At 55.1% G+C, this 20,924-nt stretch overlaps 1 protein-coding gene across 3 annotated transcripts in view; it reads right to left on the reverse strand.

Annotated features, from left to right (window-relative positions):
• The window catches only part of EPHB2 (EPH receptor B2), a 184,861-nt gene extending 175,472 nt beyond the window's left edge, over positions 1-9,389 (reverse strand). For 2 of the 3 annotated variants that reach the window (XM_077899205.1, XM_077899203.1), the window contains exon 1: positions 9,240-9,389. In XM_077899205.1, coding sequence (XP_077755331.1) covers positions 9,240-9,300 — 61 coding nt within the window. In that variant the 5' untranslated portion in view covers positions 9,301-9,389. The remainder of the gene's footprint in view (positions 1-9,239) is intronic. The other variant, XM_077899204.1, reaches the window with a different exon arrangement.
• Between the last annotated feature and the right edge of the window lie 11,535 nt (positions 9,390-20,924).

A 20,924-nucleotide genomic window follows, 5' to 3' on the forward strand; every position in this document is an offset into this window, starting at 1 on the left:
AGGTGAAGTGTGGAGAGCCCCTTGCCCCCTTAGGGGAGACAGATAACACTGGAAGCCAGTGCAGGGAGACAGTGCTGGAGGTGGAGTGGGAGGGAACAGAAGGTAGGGAATGAGGCTTCTGGCTTCCTGTTACCCGCACCCCTGCACCAGACTATAAACTCCCCGTGGCAGATTGTCTCCAAATATGGCCACCAACAATGCCTCCCATTGCTAAACACAAAACCACTCTCCCATTAAGGGGGGAGTAGTCTAAGACTAAGTTTGGACCATAGGTTGGCTCGCAGCACATGGAGATGTGTGCCCATGGTGAAGCGGGTGGGTGGGGGATACCGAGCTCTAAGCATCCCCTCCAGAGACGTGTTGAAGACTCTGGGCAATGAAGTGTCAATTTTTATAGGTTAAACCATTGAGCAAGAAATGGGGCTTTCCTGGGAGCACGTGGCTGGCTTAGTTGGCAGAAGGTGTGACTTTTGATCTCAGAGTTGTGAGTTTGAGCCCCACGTGGGGCGTAAAGCTTAAAAAAGAGAGAAAGACAGACAGAAAGAAAGAACAAACTGACTTTCCTTTAACAATTGAGCAGAAAATCAAGCCCACTCTATTTCCCCCCACCTGGAACCTGATGAAGAAGCCTGGGATGACCCTGAGATGGCTTTGTGACCTTTTTTTGGCAGCAGGGGTGATGTTTTGTGATGTTTGAGCCTGGGTCTTCAGAGGTCTGGGCAGTTTCCGCTTCACCATCCTGGGAGCCAGCCACCATGGAAAGCCAAGTCAGTCTGGACTGACGGCAAGAGATCCTGAGGAATGCGATGGCGGGCCCAGCCCTGCCAGCCCCATCAGGGTCTCAGAGAGGTACGGGAGGCCACCATGGACTTTCCGGCACAACCTAGCTGAGTATGGGCTCATGAGTGACCCCAGCTGACACCGCACGCAACAGAATGAACACCCAGGGGAACCCAGCCCATCTACTGAATCAGAAGTAATAAATCATCGTTTTAAGCCAGTATATTTTTGGGGTGACTTGTTATGCAGCAAAAGATAGCTGATACACTTTCTGGGAGCAGAGTCCTGCACTTTCTATAGCTCTCCCCTCCCCTGCCTGGAGCCTGGCACTAAGCATTGAATCTCAGAGCTGGAAAGGGCCACCCAGACCCCTGAGTCCCACTGCTTCACTTCATGGAAGAGGCAGGCCCAGAGTGACAGGCCTGAGAGCAGGGAAGCAGTTTACTCCAGATCACACGGAGAGATGGGGGCAGATCTAGGAGGGAAGCTTGAACCCACACAAATGTGGAATGCGAGTTGGTAGCAAGTTACCCCTAGCACTCCTGCCGTCTGCAGAGGCAGCCACTCTTCGGCTCCAGCCAACTGTGGCCGTGTGGGACGTGGGCCCAGCGAAGCCAGATTGTCTGACTTTTCACAGAAGCCAGAAAGAGGATTTCTCTCTAAAAATCTCTTGATTTTTAAATGTTGGCTAAGAATTCAAGTTGGATTGATGATCTCTGGGCCATTGAGACTGGCCCTGGGCTTCAAGCTTGATCTGGCTGCAAGCAGCATTGGCACCACCCCCACCGGCCTCAGTTTCCTCATCTCTAAAATGGGCCCCATGGCTCCTGCCCACTCACTGGGTTGCTGCGAAAACCCGATGAGCTAATGGATTTGGAAGTACAAGCTACAAATGGCCCTGCCGCTCAGTTCTCTGTGGAAGCGCCCCTTACGATGTAACGAGTTAACACCCGATTTGTCTAAGTTAGAACAACATTATTCTGGCCATTATGACAGAGATTGTATTTTTATGGCAGGTTTGTGAGTTCCAGAACCCTCTCGCTTGCATTATCTCAGGATGTTGATGGAGTCGGAGGCTGGACGGCTGCCCTGGAGACCCTCACCAGAGCCAAGCCCTTCCACTGAGCTGGGAGGCACATTCCAGAAATGGCTGGAGTGGCAGTGAAGAACAAGGGCTCTGGAGTCACCCGGACCTGGGTTTGAATCCCTGACTCCCACCGCCTCGTTTTATGTCCTTGGGCTAAACCCCTGAGCTTCCGTTTTCTCATCTGTAGAATGGGCATCGTAATAATACCACCTGGAGGGGCTCTTGGGGTGACTGCAGCAGATGACACACACACAGCGGTAGAGTGTCTGGCACAAGAATCGATGGCCCTGATCATTATCATGGCACAGAAGTTGGTGCCTGGCAGGCATAGGGCCAAAAAGGAAAGCATGGCTCTAGAGGATCCTACTACTTTCCTGAGATTAGGGAGGCAGACCTGGGGGAGGGATGGGTCCCAGAGACAGAGTCTGGGGGGGCCTCTCAACCATCCAGGAAGAGTCAGAGCCTTGCCCCATAGGCTCAGGACTTACTACTGCATCTCCAGTCTTTCCCCACAGTTGAGTGAAGAGGGGTTGAGAGAGACATGGAGACGGAGTCCCCCTAGTCAAACAGCACCCACATTCCCTTCCACTCTGAAGCCAATCTCCTGTCGGTGTCCAGCAATAACAACCAGTTAAGATTTGCTGCACGCTCATCACACTTGAGGCCACACTCAGCTTTATCTTTTATGGATTAACACACTCATTCTTCACAACCACTTCCAGAGCTGGAAACTACCGTTCTCCCTGTTGTACAGAGGAGGGGGGAGGTGCTGGGACTCAGACAGGACACCCAGCAAAGGATGGTCTGACTCTGGAGGCCCTTCCTGTAGCCCCCAGGCTATGCTGTTTATGGAACAAGAGAAAAGCGGTCAGGGCTAAGCTAAAGGGCTATGGGATTTCGGAGAAAGGAGCAAGTACTCTGGCAAGGAGTGACATTCGTAGGACGTTTCGTAGGAAAGGACAACCAGTGAACATGGGCCGCGGCCACCGGGCAGGCTGCACTGCTGAGCATCTCATTTAATCCTCGCCAGGATGTGTTTCCATCTCCATTTACAGACGACGACGAAGCCGAGGCTCAGCACATCCCTTGTTCAAGGCCACAGAGCGGGCGAGGTCTCCTCCCTGAGGACACCCCCACCCCCAGGGGGCTGCAGCAGGGCAACAGGTGGTTCCAGGAAGCTCACCTGGCGTGGCCCGGCTAAGGTGGCCTGGGCAAGCTCTCCAGGTGACACAGGGGCGCCAAAGAGACAGGTGTCCCTTCTCCCACCCTCCAGAAGGCAGCTGCCTTAAGAGGCCCTTTAGGGCTTTCAAGCAGCCTTATCAGACTGAGCTGATCCCAATCGGGAAGCTTCCAGGTGCTGTCACATCAACGGCCCGCCCCGCCCCTGGGAGCTGTGCAAACATCCTTCCCCGCCCTCCCCCAGCCCAGCCTCTGTCCACCAGCAGGCAGGCAGCCCGGGCAGGTGGTGCTAACTCTGATTGATTTCGCTTTATTTCAGTCTTTTCCAGTTTCCCGCTGCGGCGTCTCTTCCTCTTTCCCAGGAGTCCTGTGTTTTATCCTCTGGGGAACAAATCTGCCTGCCCAATGGACAAGCCTAGGGGAACGTGTTAAAGATACAGACTCCCAGGCCGTATTCTTGATCTACCAAACCTCCAGCAAAGTCAGGCAAGCAGGCCAGGCCCACCTCTGCCAGGAGGCCGCCCTGATCTCCCCCCTCCACCCAGGGAGGGAGCACAGCTCCCCTGCCTTACCCGGTCCAGGCCACCTGTCACCACCAGCTCCATCCGCACCTTCCGCAGGGGTCTCTCTGTGTGCGGGGTCCGACCTGTAGCCTTAACTCATAGGTGAGCTCTGGGTGGTACAGCTGCCCAGCTGCTACCCTGGGCTTCGCGGAGTGCCCAGCACGGCTGCCCGGAGACCCTCCCTCCCCCCCTGCTCTGAAGCTGATGCAAACCTTCATGAAGTTGGGGGGGGGCAGCAAAAGCACCAGGAAGGACAACCTCGTGGGAGGGATGGGGGGTGGGGGCACAGCAGAGCAGAAGGGCTGGCTGGCAGGGGTGGGAGCGAACCTGGGATTCCAGAATTAGGGGAAGCAAGCCCCCCACCGTGCGCCCTGGCATAGGCTGGTGTTTTCACAATGACTGAGAAATTTCTGAAACTAAGGACCTTCTTCCTGGAAAAATCTGTATTAATATCCCATGTTCAATGATCATTTCGGGCTGATCACAGATCCCCAGAACTAAGGAGGTCTGCGGAACCCTGTTGAGAGTCCGTCTGGTATAAGAACCCAAGTACCTGCTCCCAAGAAGGCCCTGGAGGAGGAGGCAGAGACGGAGCTCTGGGCCCACCCACACTTGTGGGGTTGCCATCCCGAGACTGGGGGATGCTGGGAGCCTGAGCGATGAGTTGAGAGAGACACTAGGGTTGATGTGTTGCCTGGACAACCCAAATGCCAAAAGGGGGCCCAAATTAGGACACGGCCATCACTGACTACGCCTACACTCCAAGGAGGGGGACCTCGCAAGGGCCAAGAAGAGCATCTAATGTTCACGGCCGTGTGCCGGGGTGCCTGACGCTTCATGTGGGTGTCCACAGAAACCCCTGGGGGAACGGAGGTCCGGGGAATCTGAGTTCCTCGCCCAGGACACAGCACGCTGGCATTTAAACCCAGGTCCGACTGCCCTCGAACGCCGTGTTTCTTCTCTACCCAACCCTGTCTGTGAAGCCGAGCGGGCCCCGTTCCCCACCGGAGCTGGAATGCCTTCCCCCTCCCCGGCACCTGACACGAGCTAGGTGCCCACGGATGGATGGGAGAATAAATGAATGAATAAAGTCAACTTGCCTCTGAATTCTACAGCATTTGGGTTTTAAATCTAAGCCCGGATTTCCTGGCTAAGACGGATACATGAAAGGAGCCTCCTTTAAAAATGAAAAGCAGAAGAAACAAACATAAAAGGAAAACCAATTCCAAATTAATCCCACTGAAGGTCGCTGGGTCTTAGGGAATGCCCAAGAGGTGGACCCAGTAGAGAGCCGGGGTGGGGGTAGGAGAGACAAGAAGTGTGTTGGGGGGCTGGAGGGCGGGCTCCCTCAGCCCTCACAAGAAGGGGACCTGTCTAGCACATAGCCGCTGCTCACCCATTTGACTCCTCAGCCCTGGATGAACCGTGACCTGTGACCATGTCCAAGCCAGCCCCTTGGCTTCTCCCTCCAGGAAGACTTCCTTGGTCTCCTTCATCTCTGTATCGTTCCCCTGATTCTTCACATAACACAATGCGATAGATCCGTTCACGCGTTCACTCAACATACATTCAGTCAACGTTCCTTAGCTGACTGTGTCATTCAGTTCCTGGGGCCCCATGGGACTCGGCACAGCTCTAGGCACTGAGGATGATGCCATAGCAGACGTGACTGATAAAAGCCGCTTCCCTCCCCGAGTTTATCGTCTAGTGGGCAAGGTGGACTCCAGACAAGGAAACTAATGAAACTCTGAAACCGCTTCGGATGGCCATGGGTGTCAGGAAGCAAAACAAAGCAGGTGGGTTAGAAAGCGGCCGAACTAAGTCTGTTTTAGATGAGGTACTCGGGGAGGGCCTCTGGGGAGGTGGCATCGGAATTGAGCTCCTCTTCCCACAACTGTGGACATAAAAATAAGCCAGGGGAGCTCTCTCAGGGAGCTTACACTCTAGCAGGGAACAGACAAGCTGACCTTTTCTCAACTGTGCGGGGCCGGGTGTGGCTCATCTGAACATCCCACACACTGGATGTCAGAGATCTTTCCAGAGCAAATCTGGCCAGGTCCCTCAATGGCTCAAGAACCTTCAACGGCTCCCCACGGCCCTCACCATCAAGTCCAAATTCCTCAGCCTACCGCCCTAGCCTTTTAGGACTTGCCCTGCCCTCCATTTCCAGGCTCATCCCCCATTGCTGCCCTCGACACCCGGTCCCCTCAGATGCACCCAAGCAAGTCCCCAGTCCGAGCCTCCATGTCCCTGCACAGGCTGCTTCTCTTTCCAGGTAAAAGTCTCCTCATCCGCTAAGTCTTAAAGGCAATCTCCTTAACTTTTGAGAACACAGTTCTTTAGCGTGACAGGTGGCTGGGGAAGTCTCATTGCAGGGAGAATGAAGTAGTCAGAGGACGAGGCACAGAATAAAGCCATAAAAGAGGAAGTAGCCCTCTTCCATCCTAAACCGCCTCTGCCACCCCAGTGGCACACAACTTCCTCCTGGCAGCACTCTGGGACACACTTATCACATTATATGTGCCAATGTTTTCCCTATCAGCTTGTCCCCTATCTCCCTGCTCAGCCCCACACCGGCCAGAGGAAGCTCCTTAAATATTTGGAGACCAAAGGAGCAAATGCACGGAGACCGATTTTCCCTAGACTTCAACCTTTGGATTCCATCTAGTGGCTGGTCTGTCACTGGCCTCTTCTCCTGTTGGATGTGTCCCCAGGGCGCTTCCATCCATCACTAAGCCCCCACTCCAGATGCTGCAGACTTGTGTTTCCCTGGAGCGGGGGGGTGTCTCATGGTTCAGGGGAGACATTAGGTTCACCGTACCAACCCAGGAGTCCCCCATCCCCCAATACACATATACCTTCTCTCCCCTCTCTTGTTCTGGGGGTTTCCTAGGATCTCAGTGCTCGGGACAGCCTTGTTGCTACAGAGTCTGAGGAGCGGGGAGGGAATGGGGTGCTGGCCATGTGACTCAGGGGATTGGGAGCTTCAGGGGAAGCCCTTCCAACACCCCAAGCTTCAGACGTGAAGCCATACACTCTGCTGTTCCCAGTTGAACCCAGTCTTTTCTGGGATGTGCTACAAGCATCCCTGCCCAACCTCATCCTCCACCCCCCACCCCAAGGCCACACACAGTTCTTCAGGGTGGGCTTTTCTCATTCGTTATGTGGTCTGAATCTCACAAACACCCCCGTGAGATAAGGTGGGAAGAGAATGATCATTACGCCTTCATCTGACAAGAAAGAAACAGGCTCAGAGAGAGGAAGTGGGTGCATATATCATGGGATCCCAAGAGATCACCCAGACCATTTTACACACAGGGAAACGGAGGCCCCGGTAAGGGAGGGTGCTGGCCCAGAGTCCCAAGTATATTAGAAGCAGGGCCCTTGACCTCCACCTCACACCATGTCCCCATCCATCTGGCCAGCTCCTTGTTAACCCCTGACAGATTAGATTCCTTGGTGTCTTGGGGCTTGGGGGGCAAAGGAAGAGCCTAAAGCAAGGTCTGGGGTGCCCTCCCCCACCTGCCCCCAAGCAGCCACCTCCTCCTGTGATGTCAGGGGCCCATCGACCGGGTGTCCAGGGCCCACAGTCCAGCCAGGCCACAGCCCACCAGATCCCAACCATCCCCAGCCAGGGCCACGGCCGGACAGGCACGGGCCTTCCATCTACCCCACGGTAATTAAAAACACACCAGGCCTCTTCCAACGCGAGAGGGGCCAATTTTCTTCCCCTCCAGCACCGCTGACTGCAACCTAAATAGCAATATTTATGCCAAGCGCCCCATAATACTGTAAACATCCCAATGTATAGCGGGCCAACACATGAGTCATTTCCCCAAAGCCATAGTTAATAAGTGGTACCTCAGCCATATTCTAGGGAGCTCCAGCCAGCATCCAGGCCTCAGGGCTGCCCTCCACACCCAGGGCCCCGGGGCACCCTCAGTGCCCCAGTGGCCCCACTCTGGGAAACCACAGGCAACCGCCAGATCCTCCAGGAGCCAGAAGACAGCTGCCTGCATTCGAGAAACTGCCATCTAGGGATACCCCTGCACCCCCAAAGTGTGGTCACTAAAGCACTCCTTTACCAAGAGAAGAACTAAAGTTATAGCACAGGGTCCCCCCAGACCGTTTACAGAGGCCACAGCCCCACGCCTGGTCTGATCAGGTTTTTGTTCTGGGGCTTGTTTGTTTGTTTTGAGTTGCAAGAGGGGAAGGGGCTCTCCACCATCCCAAAGTGGCCTGAGAGGAGGGCACATATGCTTCACTCCTCAGCCCGTGGGGGCAGATCCTGGAAGGGGTCGCCCTGCCGTAGGGGCCAGAAAAGCCAGCAGTATGAACAGAGCCCGGGCTTCAGAGACCTCAGACCTGGGTTCTGTTTTTACCACCCAAAGGCCATGGGTGAGCCACTGAGTTCTCTGAGCCTCGGTTTCCCTTCCGCTTAAAAGGGAGTAACAGTCATACCCACCTGGCTTCTGTGCAAGACTTATTTGGGAGAATCCAACAAAATTGTGGGTGGGAAAGCACTTTGCAAAGCTTAGAGTACCCTTGTCAACCGTACAGCACGTTGTAAACCACAGAGAGCTGCATATAGTGCGAAGTACTTCATAAACTGTAAAGCGGTTTGGAAACTGTAAAGTGCAGTCCACATGAGAACCATTATTCACACTCATTCCTTGCCCTACAAGCTTGGCCATTTCTGGTGGACACACCCAGATCCCACTAACTTTCCCTCCAGAGCGAGCTGGCTCGGGGAGACCCGGCTGCCACCGCGACGCCTTGGGGCCCGGGCGGTACCGACGCACGGAGCCACGGGGAGAGGGTGGCAGCGACCCCGGCCAAGCCCGACGCGGGGCAAGAGCATCTGGTCCGGCCCTGGCGGCAGCTGGAGAGTTCCCGGGGCTCCCGCGGCCACGCCGAGCTGTGCCGCCGGCGGGGCGGTGGCCGGCAGGGGTGCCCGGGGACCCGGCGCGGCGGAGGGATGCCCACGGACCCATCCCCCCGCGCCCCCCCGCGGTCCTCCCGGGGAGGGGACCCCATTGTACGCCGCGGGCGATGGGCAGGCGGCGGCGCGGGGGCTGGCGCGCGTTCGCTTCCCCTCCGCGGCTCCCCGCTCGTCCTGGGGGCGCCGGGCGCGTCCCGGGGGCGCAGACCGCGGGGCCCCCACCCCGGCCGGCCGCGGGGCCTCCCTGCCTCCGCTCGCTGCCAAACTTTCCAGCCCCGACCGCGCGCCGGGCCCGGGGGCGGGCGCCCCTCCACGCCGTGGCGAGCCAGGCCAGGCCCGCGCGGCGCGGGTGCGGGGCGGGGCGGGCGGGGCGGGTGCCCGGGCCGGGGGCGGCGGGCGCGCGTGGGCAGCCCCCGGCCCTGGGCGGCGCTCCCCGGCTGGCTACAAAGCCTCGGCAAGATGGTCCCTTCGCCTCCTCCTGGCACAGTCAATCAGCGCCCGCCGCTCCCCGGGCGCCCGCGGGGCCCGCGCTCCCCGCGCGGCCGGACACACCTCCCCGCGGCCACCTGCGCCCGGCGCGAGCCCCCGGGCAAACTTCGCGGCCGCGGGCGGAGGTGGGCGCCGGCGGCCCCGTGCCCGGCCGCTCCCCGCCCCCATCGCCCGCCCGCCCGCCCGCCCGCGCGCTCACCTTCCACCGCGGCGAGCAGCGGCAGCAGCAGCAGCGCGGCCCCCAGCCTCCGCAGGGCCATGGCTGCGCCTCCCGGGGCCTCGGGCCGCCGCGCCGCGGGACCCGGGCGGCAGCGCGCGCCCCGGGCTCGGGGGGCCGGGGGGGGCGGCGAGGCGCGGCGCACACACAGCCGCCGCCACCGCGCAGCCAGCAGAATGAGCCATCCAGCCCGGGCAGAACGGGGACCCGGGCTCCGCCAGCGCCGGGCACGGCCCACCTGAGCCGCGGGCGCGGGGGGAGCCCGGCCCGGCCGCCGCCCCCCGCGCGCGCCCGGGACCCCGGCCGGCCGCGCGCGCCCCCCGAGCCCCGGCCCCCCGCGCGCCCGCGGAGCCCCCGGGGGCCACGGCGCGGGCGCGGGGGCGCAGAGACCTCGCGCGCCCGGGCGCCGGAGACCCCGAGCTCCCCCCGCGCAGCAGTGGTCTCTCCCGGCGCTGTGGCTCCTCCAGATAAAGCAGCGATTTCAGCCCAAATGTTTCTGAATTTTTATTGAATGCTGCAAAGCCGGAGAGCGTCTGGCGCGGCTGACAGGGGCAGGGAGAGGGGACCCCGGGGGGGGGGGGGGGGAGGGCGGGGAAGGGGCTGCCCAAAGCGAGGGCTGGCCCTACCTGTCAGGGCCGGGAGTGCCACCCCCTTGCCTCAGCCCTGCCACCCGGGTCCCTGCGGCTCCGAAAGGGACCGAACTGCAATGAATGAAAAAAAAAAAAAAAAAGAGAGAGAGAGAGAGAAAGAGAGAGAGAGAGAGAGAAGGGGGGGTGGAGATGGGAACAAAACAGGCGGCTTTCCCAGGCGCTGGGGCTGGGCTGGGGCCTCCGCCTGGGAGAGAGGGCCTTGGCGCTAACACGAGGGCCTTGGGTGGGGGGGGTCACTCCAGCGGGGGTGGGCCGGGCCTGGCAGACAGACCCCAGGCCTACCTCCCCGCCTTGTTCCGAGCCAGCCCGTGAGCCTCTCCCCGCAGACCCTTCTATCTGTACCTCAGGTTTCTCTCTCCGTTCGTCTTGTTCCTAATGCAGTTTTGGGGTGAAAAAGGCAGATGGGGGGCGGTATCTGGGGAAGCCTCATTCTCCCCATGGAATGGACCTCTCTCTGTGCAGCCATGGTTTTGTGCATGGCAGTCCCTTCGGGGAGGACACAACCCCTTTTCCATCCCTGTGGGCCCGGCCCTGCTCTGACAGCCTTCATCACCATCATCATTAACAGGCTTTGCGGAGGCCGGATGGTGGGCAGGCTGCAGGGGGCCTGCGGGAATCACCCAGGCAGGGCCCCTGGCCTTTGCGAGCTGCCTCCTGACAAACAAGACTTAACCAGGAGCTTCCTGCTCTGTGGAGTGGGTGTAAGAGCCCAGTAGAGGTACAGATGGTTTAAATTCGCTCTACACCATCCAGACCTCTCCTGTCCCTTTGTCCTGCAAACTATCAAAATGTCCCCGCAATCCCCTCCCTTCGGAGCCCACCCTACAGTCCATACCAACGAAAGGGCCCCCCAGACTCTGAGACTCCATCTAAGGTTGGGAAAATTGGGTCGTCTTTTGAAGCTTTGGGAGCCCAACTCCTGGAAGGTCACCAGGAGGAAGTGGGCCCTGCCAGCTGGGAAAGACTGCTTGGAGAGGAAGAAGAAATTGGGGGGTGGGGGATGTCCCCCTCTCAAGCCTATAGATTCCTCCTTGACCAGGGTCAAGATCCTCTAGGGTAGGGATGGCCTTTATTTTCAGTTCTTGCTTGTCAGACTTTCTAGGGGACCCAGGTTTTGAGAGACGCTGAGCTTGGCCCATCCTGGGGCAAGAGTCCCTCTCCTGGGCAGAACGACCCCGAGCTAGCGCACATGCTGGAGCCAACATCCAGGTGCCCCGTCTCGTCTCTTCCCAATTCAACAGATGTTTCCTGAGCACCTGTTACTATGTGCTAGGTGGATCCAGCTCTTCTGCTCTGTTTCTCTCCACGGGGGCCCTTGTCACCTCTACCCACTGCAAAGAGGTACCTCCCTCTTTGACCCAAAATGGGAACAGCAGTGGCATTGATTGCGGGTCTGGTACCAGGCACTAGGCTAAGCTTTGTGTATACATTGTGCCCTGAATCTTTTAACCCCGTGAGGCAGGTGCTGACCTTTTCAGATAAGGAAACGGAGGACCAGATAACTCGTCCAAGATCATATGGCAAGTCGGAGCTAGGGTTCAACCCTAGGCTTGTCTGATCCCGGTTCTATCCCCTCTCCGTCCTTTCACGGTTGCATCAAACTCCGGGAGTCATTTATCAACTTCCCACATCCCCTCCGCCCAGATAAGGAAACTGAGGCCTATAGACGGGAGTGACTTACTCAACATTATATAATTGAATACAGAGCAGTCCAGGGGCTTTAACTGGCTAAAAAGAAAAATAGTGATAATAATAATAAAATCTCTCCCATCTTTGTCTCCCTAAACAATATCTTAGTCCCTATTTGGGATCCGACAGGGAGGCTGGGTTCTGCAGTCTGGCCGGGCCTCTCCTCACTGGTCTCTGGCAACTGCCTTCAGCCGGCCTTTGTCCCAGCTGCTCCCTCTGCCAGGGCGCCCCCTCCACTCTAAGAGCTTAGGTTTGGCCCCACCCCACCCCCCACCAAGAGCTTTAATTGACCTTGGCCTCACCCCCTCTCTGAGCTTTTGCACTTTTCTATTTCCTGAAAGATGGTCAGCCTCCTACCGCCCTTTGCGGGTGTCTCAGATTGTTTGTTTCTGATTTGCATCTTATCTCTGCAACCCCTGCAGACTGTGAGCCGCCTGCAGGCAGTGCCCGGACTCAGAACAATACACTGGCAGGACCGGAGGCCCCCAGAGAGCACCTGACCCAATCCCCTCAGCTGCGAGGACCAGGCGGCTTAACTTCATTTGTCTAATGACAACAGCTACTCACATTTGCAATCACGCTTTAACAGTTTACAAAGCAGTGTTCACACCCATCAGCTCGACTGATGCTAATTCAACCAGCCTATCCTGCCAGCCAGCCTGGCAGCAGTGGAAGCTCCATTTCTCAGAAGGGGAAAAAAGTTTCCAGGGAGGGGAAAAAAGTACTTACCCAAGGACACACAGCAGATTTGGGGGTAGAGGTACAGCTGGAACCAGCCTGCAGTGACCGGATTTGTCCAGATCTCTTTCAATCAAATTTGATTAATAAACACTAATTTGGGGGGCACCTGAGTGGCTCAGTCGGTTAAGCATCTGCCTTCGGCTCAGGTCATGATCCCTGGATCTTGGGATCAAGACCCGCATCGGGCTCCCTGCTCAGTGGAGAGCCTGCTTCTCCTTCTCCCTCTGTCTCTCCCCCTACTGGTGTCCTCTTCCCCTCCACTCCCGCCTTCTCTCTGTCAAAAAAATCCAAAAAACAAAAACACATTAATTGGGCATTTCCTACATGCTAGACACTGGGGAGGCAAGGCCAGCTGTGAGAAGACGCTGCTCTTCTAGAACCCACCTTCTGTCGTATAAGACCTACGTGGACGCGAGAATTAAGATAGTGATAAATGCCAAGAAGACACTAAAGCAGGGTGATAAGACCTTGGGTAACTGGGGAAAGGGTTTCTCTAGCTGGGGGGGGATCAGAGAAATCCTCTGTGAAGACTGAAACAAACATGACAGCCAACACCTGGATGATGAGGGGCCCACCATGTAAAAGTATAGAAAAAGAGGGCTTTCTGAAAAGGAAATGTGTTATGCTGAGTGACATAGGGGTCACCTCACAGTGTAACTAGGTCTCAGGCTCCCATCCTAATGCCCCTTTTCTGCCCACAGGTAGGAACTGCAAATGCAAAGACCCTGAGGTGAGAATATCCTGAGCACCTTCTAGGAATAGTAGCTGGAGCATGGCAAGCAACTGGAGTGTGGAGAAGATTAGGTCAGGGAGAAAGAATATGGATTGTATTTTAAGCACAATGGGGAACCATCGAGAATTATTATTTTTTAAAGATTTTATTTATTCATGAGAGACACACAGAGGCAGACACACAGGCAGAGGGAGAATCAGGCTCCCTGCCGGGAGCCCGATGCAGAGCTCAATCCCAGGACCCCCAGGATCACACCCTGAACCAAAGGCAGACGCTCAACTACTGAGCGACCCAGGCGCTCCACCATCGAGGATTATAAGGAGAGAATAACTGTGTGACCTCGGGCAGTGCACTCACCCTCTCTGGGCCCCACTTGCCACAAATGCAGAATGAGGGCATTGACCGAGATGGTTTTTCTGAGGCCGCTTTGGAGACAGCAAAACCTGCATCCTCATCCCCCCCACACCAGGGATGCCAGTTTCTGGGCCCCCTCCACTCCCCCTGAGGCCTTCTTCCTGAGGGCCTTCTGAAAAGGAAATGTGTTCTGCTGAGTGACAGACACAGGGGTCACCTCACAGCATAACTAGGTCTCGGACTCCCATCCTAAGGCCCCTTCTCTGCCCACAGGCAGGACCCATGGCGGGGGAACAGCCAGTTGTGGGTGAGACCACAGCTGGAGCTAGTGCGAGGCCTGGGGGAGTTCAAGTCCTAGTTCTGACACTAGTTTGCTGTGAGGCCTTGGACAGGGCCCTTTCCCTCTCTGGGCCTGCCCTGGCAAGGGCAGATCTTTCCTCATGAAACTCACAGACCAGCACTGTCCAGCAGCGTATAATACAAGCCCCGTATGTAACTTTTTAATTTTCTATTAGCCACCTCAAAAAAAGAAAAAGAAACAGGTGAAGTTTGCTTTAATGTATTTATCTACCCCAGTATGTCCAAAATAACAACCATTTCAACATGCAAATAATGAAATATTTTATACTTTTTTTCATACTAGGTCTTTGAAATCTGGTGTGCATTTTATATTTTAGCATCTCTCAATTTACACCAGCCACATTTCACGTGCTCTGCTCTTGGCGACATGTGGCTAGTGGCTCGTGGTCACCATATTGAATAGCATAGATTTAGACACTGACGTCAGTAATTACCCTATGGAGCAAAACGTGCTCCTTAATACAGGCTGTCCAAACACTCGAAGGGCACAGAGGAGGAAGTCGCTACCTCCCTCCGGAGAAGGAAGGCTTCCTGGAGGAGGTGACCATTGAAAGACCAAAAAATCTTATTGACGGCTAGTATCTTTCCCCTCTCTTTTAAGAAAACTTTTTCTACCTCGTGATAAAAGTGGAACACATCCGCTGGTAAAAATAAAGAAGATATAAAGGAGTTCGGAAGGAAAACAAAAACCACCCATAATTTCCCCAGCCTGAGAGCCACTGTGCATGTTGTTTTGATCCATTTCCCTTCAGGCATTTTTCTAGACTCAAGTATTTTGCACATAATTAGAATCTTACCAAATGCACGACGCCGTGTCCTATTTTTTCTCCACCTAGCACTGTGGAGTGAGCATTTCCCTCGGTTGTTACAAACTCTCATGCAGCAGTATTGCTATCAGCTGCGTACTATTCCGGGGACAGGATGGCCATAAACCTGGCAACCTTTTGTGCCTTCTTCCTGCTTCACCTGAAGGTACCTGCAAACCCAGCTCCACTCTGGGTGCCCCTCTAGGGCAGAGGCGGGCCAGGAGCAAGCAGGAGGGGAGGATCCCCTGAAAGTCTCACTGTGCTTCACTGCTCGCCACCGCCAGGCCCTGGGTCTTTGTGACTTGGAGCTGGAGGCTGGGCTGGGCCGAGGCTCCGAACGGCCAGTCTCCCCACTGCCACCTGGCGGCCTCGGAAGTTAATGCACCCTCCGGTGCTCGAGCGGAGGATAGAGACCCAGGCGGGAGGGGCAGGGCCCACTTGACCTCTGGGTCTCCACCAGACTCTGACCAGCCTTCTGCAGTGGAGGTCATCTGAGGGTCTATTCTGAAGAAGAGCTTCCCTCTTGCTCTCATTTTGAAGGGCCATGGGTTTGGGAGAGGAACGGCGAGTTCAAACCCAGCCCCACCTTTTATGAGCCCTATGATCTTGGGCGAGCCACTTCACTTTTCTGTGCCCCAGTCTCCCCATCTGCAACCGAAGCTAACAACAGTGTCTATCTCCTAGAGTTGTGACATGGGACATTGCATGAGATGCTTACCACGGAGCCTGGACCACAGAAAGTGTGTTCGGTGTTTTTGAATGATTTGACGACAGAGGGAAACTGGATGCCAAATATAGGGGGTGGATCTTAATTAGCCTCATCTTCTTTTTCCAGGACCCTGCTCACGACCCTCCATCTCCTGGAAGGTTTTCCCGAAACTCTAAATCTTCGAGGGAGCCACGTTCCTGCTCAACAGTCCTCCATGGCTCCCCGTGGCTCCCTACTCAAGGTCCTTTAGAAACAGGACCTAGCCTATCTTCCTAGCCTTGCCCCCCATGGTTCACCTCTAGGTCCCCTCTGGTTCAGCCAGGGTGTTGCCCTCCGTACCCCAGGAGCCCCCTCATCCCTTGTTCCCCACATCCAGGCTCTTCTCACACACAGCTTCACCCTGGACCACAATCTCTCCATCCTGTCTTCAGAATAATCTGCGACTTCCAAAGTCCTGCTCACATGCCATCTCCTCCAGGGACCCTTCCAGGGATCAACTCTCCCTCTCTCAAGGTCCCCAGTGTGCTGACGACACACACCCCAATTTCCTTCATCTTAGGTTCTTACAGCCTCACAGAGTAGTAGAAAGAGTCTGGGCTTTGGAGTTAGGGAGGTACGTGTTCGAATACTGTGTGATCTTAACCTCTTTGAGCCTCAGTTTCTTTCTTTGCAAAATGGGTCTAATCCTTACAGGTTTGCTACGAGTGCAGAACGAGAGGGCGTGATGCACAATGCCTGCCCCGAGCAGATGTCTGTAGAATGTTACTTTCCTTTTCCTGCAAATTTATGCTCTCTCTAAACAGGAAGCCCATTTGGGGCGGACTGTGTTCTGTTCACCTCTAAACCCCCGAGGGCCAGGCACAGGGGTACTGAGTAATTGCTTGCTCTAACTGAATTGAAATTTCTCTCCAGGCAGCAGAAGGAACCTGCTTGGTATTGGAAACAGGTGGTAAAATGCTACTCAGTATCCATGAGCCAGAGTCAGTCCCTCCTGGGAGCCCTTCATAGGTCCTGGTAGGGGACGGTGGGTATGGCTTCCCATGAGCAGCCCGGCTCCACAGCCTGTTTCCACCCATCATCTGTTTTGATCCTCCCAACAATCTCATGAGCATGACGGCCTTCCCCACTTTACGGTGAAGGAAACAGCAGCCGGGAGAGGAAGTGACTTAGCTAAGGTCACTCAAGAGACTCGTGAATGCTGGGCCGGGAGCCAGGTGTCCTGACCACATCCCCCTACCCCCAGATGAAGGCCCTTTAGAAAAGGCATCAGATTAAATGTGAGGAGACCTGAGTTCAAATCCTGGTGCCGCCGTTTACTTTCTGCGTGGCTTTGGGTGGTTGTGTCATATCCTGCGTCTCAGTGTCCTTGCGGCGGGGCCCCTTCTGGGAGATGAAAGGCGCCAGGAGATGGGAACCGCCTCTGTAAACCGTGGGATGCTGTATCCAGGTAAAAGGTGGTTAGGGTTACCCATCTAGCCTGATATAGGATGCTTTGATCTTTGCGCCACCCGGGAGTACACAGGGTTTTTATGGCTGCTCACCAGGCCAGCCGTTTCCCGGTTTACCTATCTCTTGGGTTTTGAAAGAGCTGTTTGGGTGAGTGCCTGGCAATAGAGGTGCAGCAGGGAGGGGTTGCTGGCCCGGTGAGCTGGGCGCTGGGTGTGGAGGCATTGAAGACCGGGAGAGCTGCCCTCTTCCAGGCACACTCAGAAAAGACCCAGACTGGGCTGGGCACTGGGGTGGCAGGAGCACAGGGAAGGGTCAGGCAGTCTTTAAGGACTATTGCACATGACCAGAAAAAGTTATAGAACCAGGTGTAGCTCAACTGTCTGGAAAGATTTCGGGGAAAGAGTAGACCTGCAGCAGGGCAAAGATTATGGCTGGTTCACACTGAAACAAGACCAAGCACAAGGAGGTGTTCTAGAAGTATTTACCAACCAGGAGAGTGGATGGATGGATGGATGGATGGATGGATGGATGGATGGATGGAGAGGAGGGAAGATGATTACAAGCAGGTATGTTTCCAGGAGGTGATGACATAGGAGTTGTGACAATTCTCTTGATCATAAGAAATGGACTCAGGACACATCTGGCAATCGAAACCCAGGAAGCTCTACTCTGTGATCAGGACTTAATAGAATCCAGCAAAGGGAGGCCTGAATATGACTTGTGATAATTCAGAATCGAAGGCATCTCTAACCACTGAGATCATGAGAGTAATCACAAGAGTTGCCAAGGCCTGTGCTGAGCCTTTCACAAATGTTATCCCATTTACCGCCCAGAAAATTCTCCCAGGGTGCCTGCCTGAGGCTTCTGGGCCCTTCCTTCTCTCTGCAGATAGCTCTCCCCTGTGCTGTCCCTGACTGCCTGGCTTCGCTTCTTGGGAGAGTCTGGGGTTGACCTCGCCAGCACATCCGTGTGGCATGGACAGAGTGTCACGGGCCCCTGGCCAGTCCAGAGTCTGGCTGTCCTTGGATGTCGTGCTGTCCAGGGTCTCAGGCGGGTCGGAGCAGTGTCAGGACTAGAACTCAGATCTCCTGGGAGCAGGCATCTGGGGTCTAGGACAGGTTCTGAGAAGAGGAAAAAGAGAGGGGGCTTTGAGGCTGTGAGCCCAAACTTCCTAGCCTTCTCCGACTTGCCTTGGATAGACTCCTGAAAAGTGCGCTCAACACAAGCGATGGGGAGTATAGAACCAGAGAATTTCTAAATTCGGAAGAGCCCGGCATCAGCTTCTCCACCCCTCTCATTCTATAAATGAAGGAACTGAATCTCAGAGAAGGAAAGTGATTAGCTCAAGGTCACACAGCAAGTTAGTGGTAGGATGTTCCCCAGGTTATGGGGTGGAATTAGCAATTGGCTTCAGACTATGGGGCTGGGACAAGGAGCTCGAGGGGAGTCCAAGGAGACCAGGCAGGTGGCTCTCATCTTTCTAGGACCATCGCAAAGGCTGAGTAAGGTTCAGTGCCGTAACCGCCTGAGATGGCATTGGAAAGCAGCCAGCTTGTCAATTCTACCTATTAACTAATAGTCTATTATTTTCCTCTGGGATTAATTTTTAAATGCAAACGGTGTGTTTTATCACATATTTGAACACTTAATATCCACCGATTGCTGATCTTTGAGCGGGGGCCAGGCCTTCCTTCCTCCAGTGGTTCCCAGGGGCCTGAGCGGCCCCAAGGGAATCAGGAACGAAGGGACACACGGCTGCAGGTTCAAGCCTCTGGTTCCTGAATCTTGACTCTGCATCATACCCATGACATATTTGGGAGGGGCGAGCAGTAGGGATAGTGCGAGGGGACAATGGTTGGAAATCAGGAGCCAGTCTTCCCTGCCCAGGACATTTTCCTCCACATAATTAATATCACAAAGAGAAGCTGAGTCTGCATTGGATTGTGGGGATTATGCAAATGAGGCCACAGAAAGGGAGATTTCTGAGCTCATGGTTATTCTGGTTGCAGTAAAGGCCTGTCCAGAAAGCAACCAACACGGCCACCGCCAGGACTGGGGCCATGGGGAATGGGGAGGCAGTTGGAAGGACCCTGACCTAACCGGGATCCAGCCAAGGGCCAGAAATTCTAGAGGCAGGTTTTCCTGGCAGAGAGGAGCTTGGGCAGATCATCCTTGCAGGAGCCAGCCAGGCGACCCAGAGCTTGCTTCTTCTCCAAGCAGTCGGAGGCAGGGGAGAAAGGGTGAAGTCCTTGGAGCCACAATTGGGGCCAAGAATCCCTGCTCTGCTACTCGCTGGTTGTGCGGCCCTGGCCGAGCCACCTCACTCCCGGGAGCCTCGTGTCATCTATGCCGTGGGGGCAGGGAGCGTGCCCTCATGGGGTTGATGTGAGCACCAAATGAGATAAAGTCCATTAAATAGACCCAGTTATGCCCCCTCTTCCACCTGCTTCATGTGGAGTGAATACAACCATGATTCACATAATATAATAATAGCAGGATTGTAAATAATATAACACGTCAAACTGTACATATAGACGTACACACGTATGATATAACAGTGAACACTGGAAGAGTACCTGCAGGAGCTGGAGACGGTTCTGAGCTCCTTACATATGCTAGCTCACGTAAGGTTATAGCAGCCCTACGAGGCAAGTACTAATGCACCCATTTTATGGATAAGGAAACTGAGGCAAGTTAAGAAGCTTGCTGAAAGTCACACAGCTGGGGAGTTGCCGAGCTGGGATGGCTAGTTGGTTCCTGAGGATGAGCCGTGCAATCACGTTTCTCTCACCCTCCTCAGCCAAGGGAGGGGGTGACAGATACCTTGAGGTCAGGAGACCTAGGGTCTCCTCCCTCAGAGTGTGGGGCCTGGGTGTCCTCATCCATCATCCCTGGGAGTGTGTACTAAGGAGGGGCACATCTGTTGTGCTGTCACCTCTGAGCAGAGCCTGGCTGGTCGGGGACCCTCATTACTAGCTGTTTAGATGCCACAGATAGGCCTTAACATTCTTTGGGTTTGACCTGCCCATTTTTATAATGGGGAAACTGAGGCCTGGGGAGAGAATAATCCAACCAAGGTAGTCGCTGGAGTTACCAGCAGGTCTCCCGTCTGCCAGCCCAGGGTTTTCTTCCCTTCCTGCCCCCTCTCACACAGGCGGACAGATTTCTGAGCCACAACTGCCTCACGGGCTGAGAATGTTTGCTGAGCTTGAGTCATGAGCCACGAGCAAGACCCTGGGGTGGGGACAGGCACGAAAGCTGAACAGCCTTCACACTTGTCTGACCACAGAGAGAGGCCCAGACAGAGCGGAGCTCTGGGTCAGGTGCCGGGCCAGGGGGTAGGCAGTGTGTGGCGGGGTGGGGGCAGGTGAACAGACCCAGGGGCCTGTCCTCCAGGACTGCTCGGCCTGGTGGGAGTGTCAGACCCGTGACAGTAACCCCCGCCACCACCGCAAGGGGCATCCGCTGAGAGCTTACCCTGTGGTGTACACTGCGCTCCAGGCGTTACGCTCATCCCCTTCATTAGTCCTTACCACAGCCGTTGCTGGCATAGTCATAATATACCAGATAATGGCATAATAGTAATAATAATAATAATAATAATAATAATAATAATATCACATCTAGGATGTAATGGTACCACCTTTATCATCATATTGCATACAGAATATCATAGACATTTCACAGATAAAGGCTTTAAGGCTCAGAGAGACAGTTACTCACCCCAGGCCACACGGCACTGCAGCCCGTGGAGGAGGTGATACTCCCACTCTCTGCAGGTCCCCAGGGCCTGTGTCCTACTACTCCGTCTGACGTGCTATGGAGCAACTGAACTGGGGCTAGTACGAATTGAGATATGCCATAAATGTAAACATACACTGAATCTCAAAGACTTGGTAAGGAAAAAAAAAAAGAAAGGTATCTCATTAATAGCTTTTTTATTTTTTATTTATTTTTTATTTTTTTTTTACTGGTGACATGTTGGGCAGCCCGGGTGGCTCAGCGGTTTAGCTCCACCGTCAGCCCAGGGCATGATCCTGGAGATCCAGGATCAAGTCCCACGTTGGGTTCCCTGCATGGAGCCTGCTTCTCCCTCTGCCTGTATCTCTGCCTTTCTCTGTGTGTGCCTCTCATGGATAAATAAATAAAATATTAAAAAAATATTGGTGACATGTT

The sequence above is a fragment of the Canis aureus genome, chromosome 5 (genome assembly GCF_053574225.1).
Source record: "Canis aureus isolate CA01 chromosome 5, VMU_Caureus_v.1.0, whole genome shotgun sequence".
In the NCBI taxonomy this organism is placed as follows: domain Eukaryota; kingdom Metazoa; phylum Chordata; class Mammalia; order Carnivora; family Canidae; genus Canis; species Canis aureus.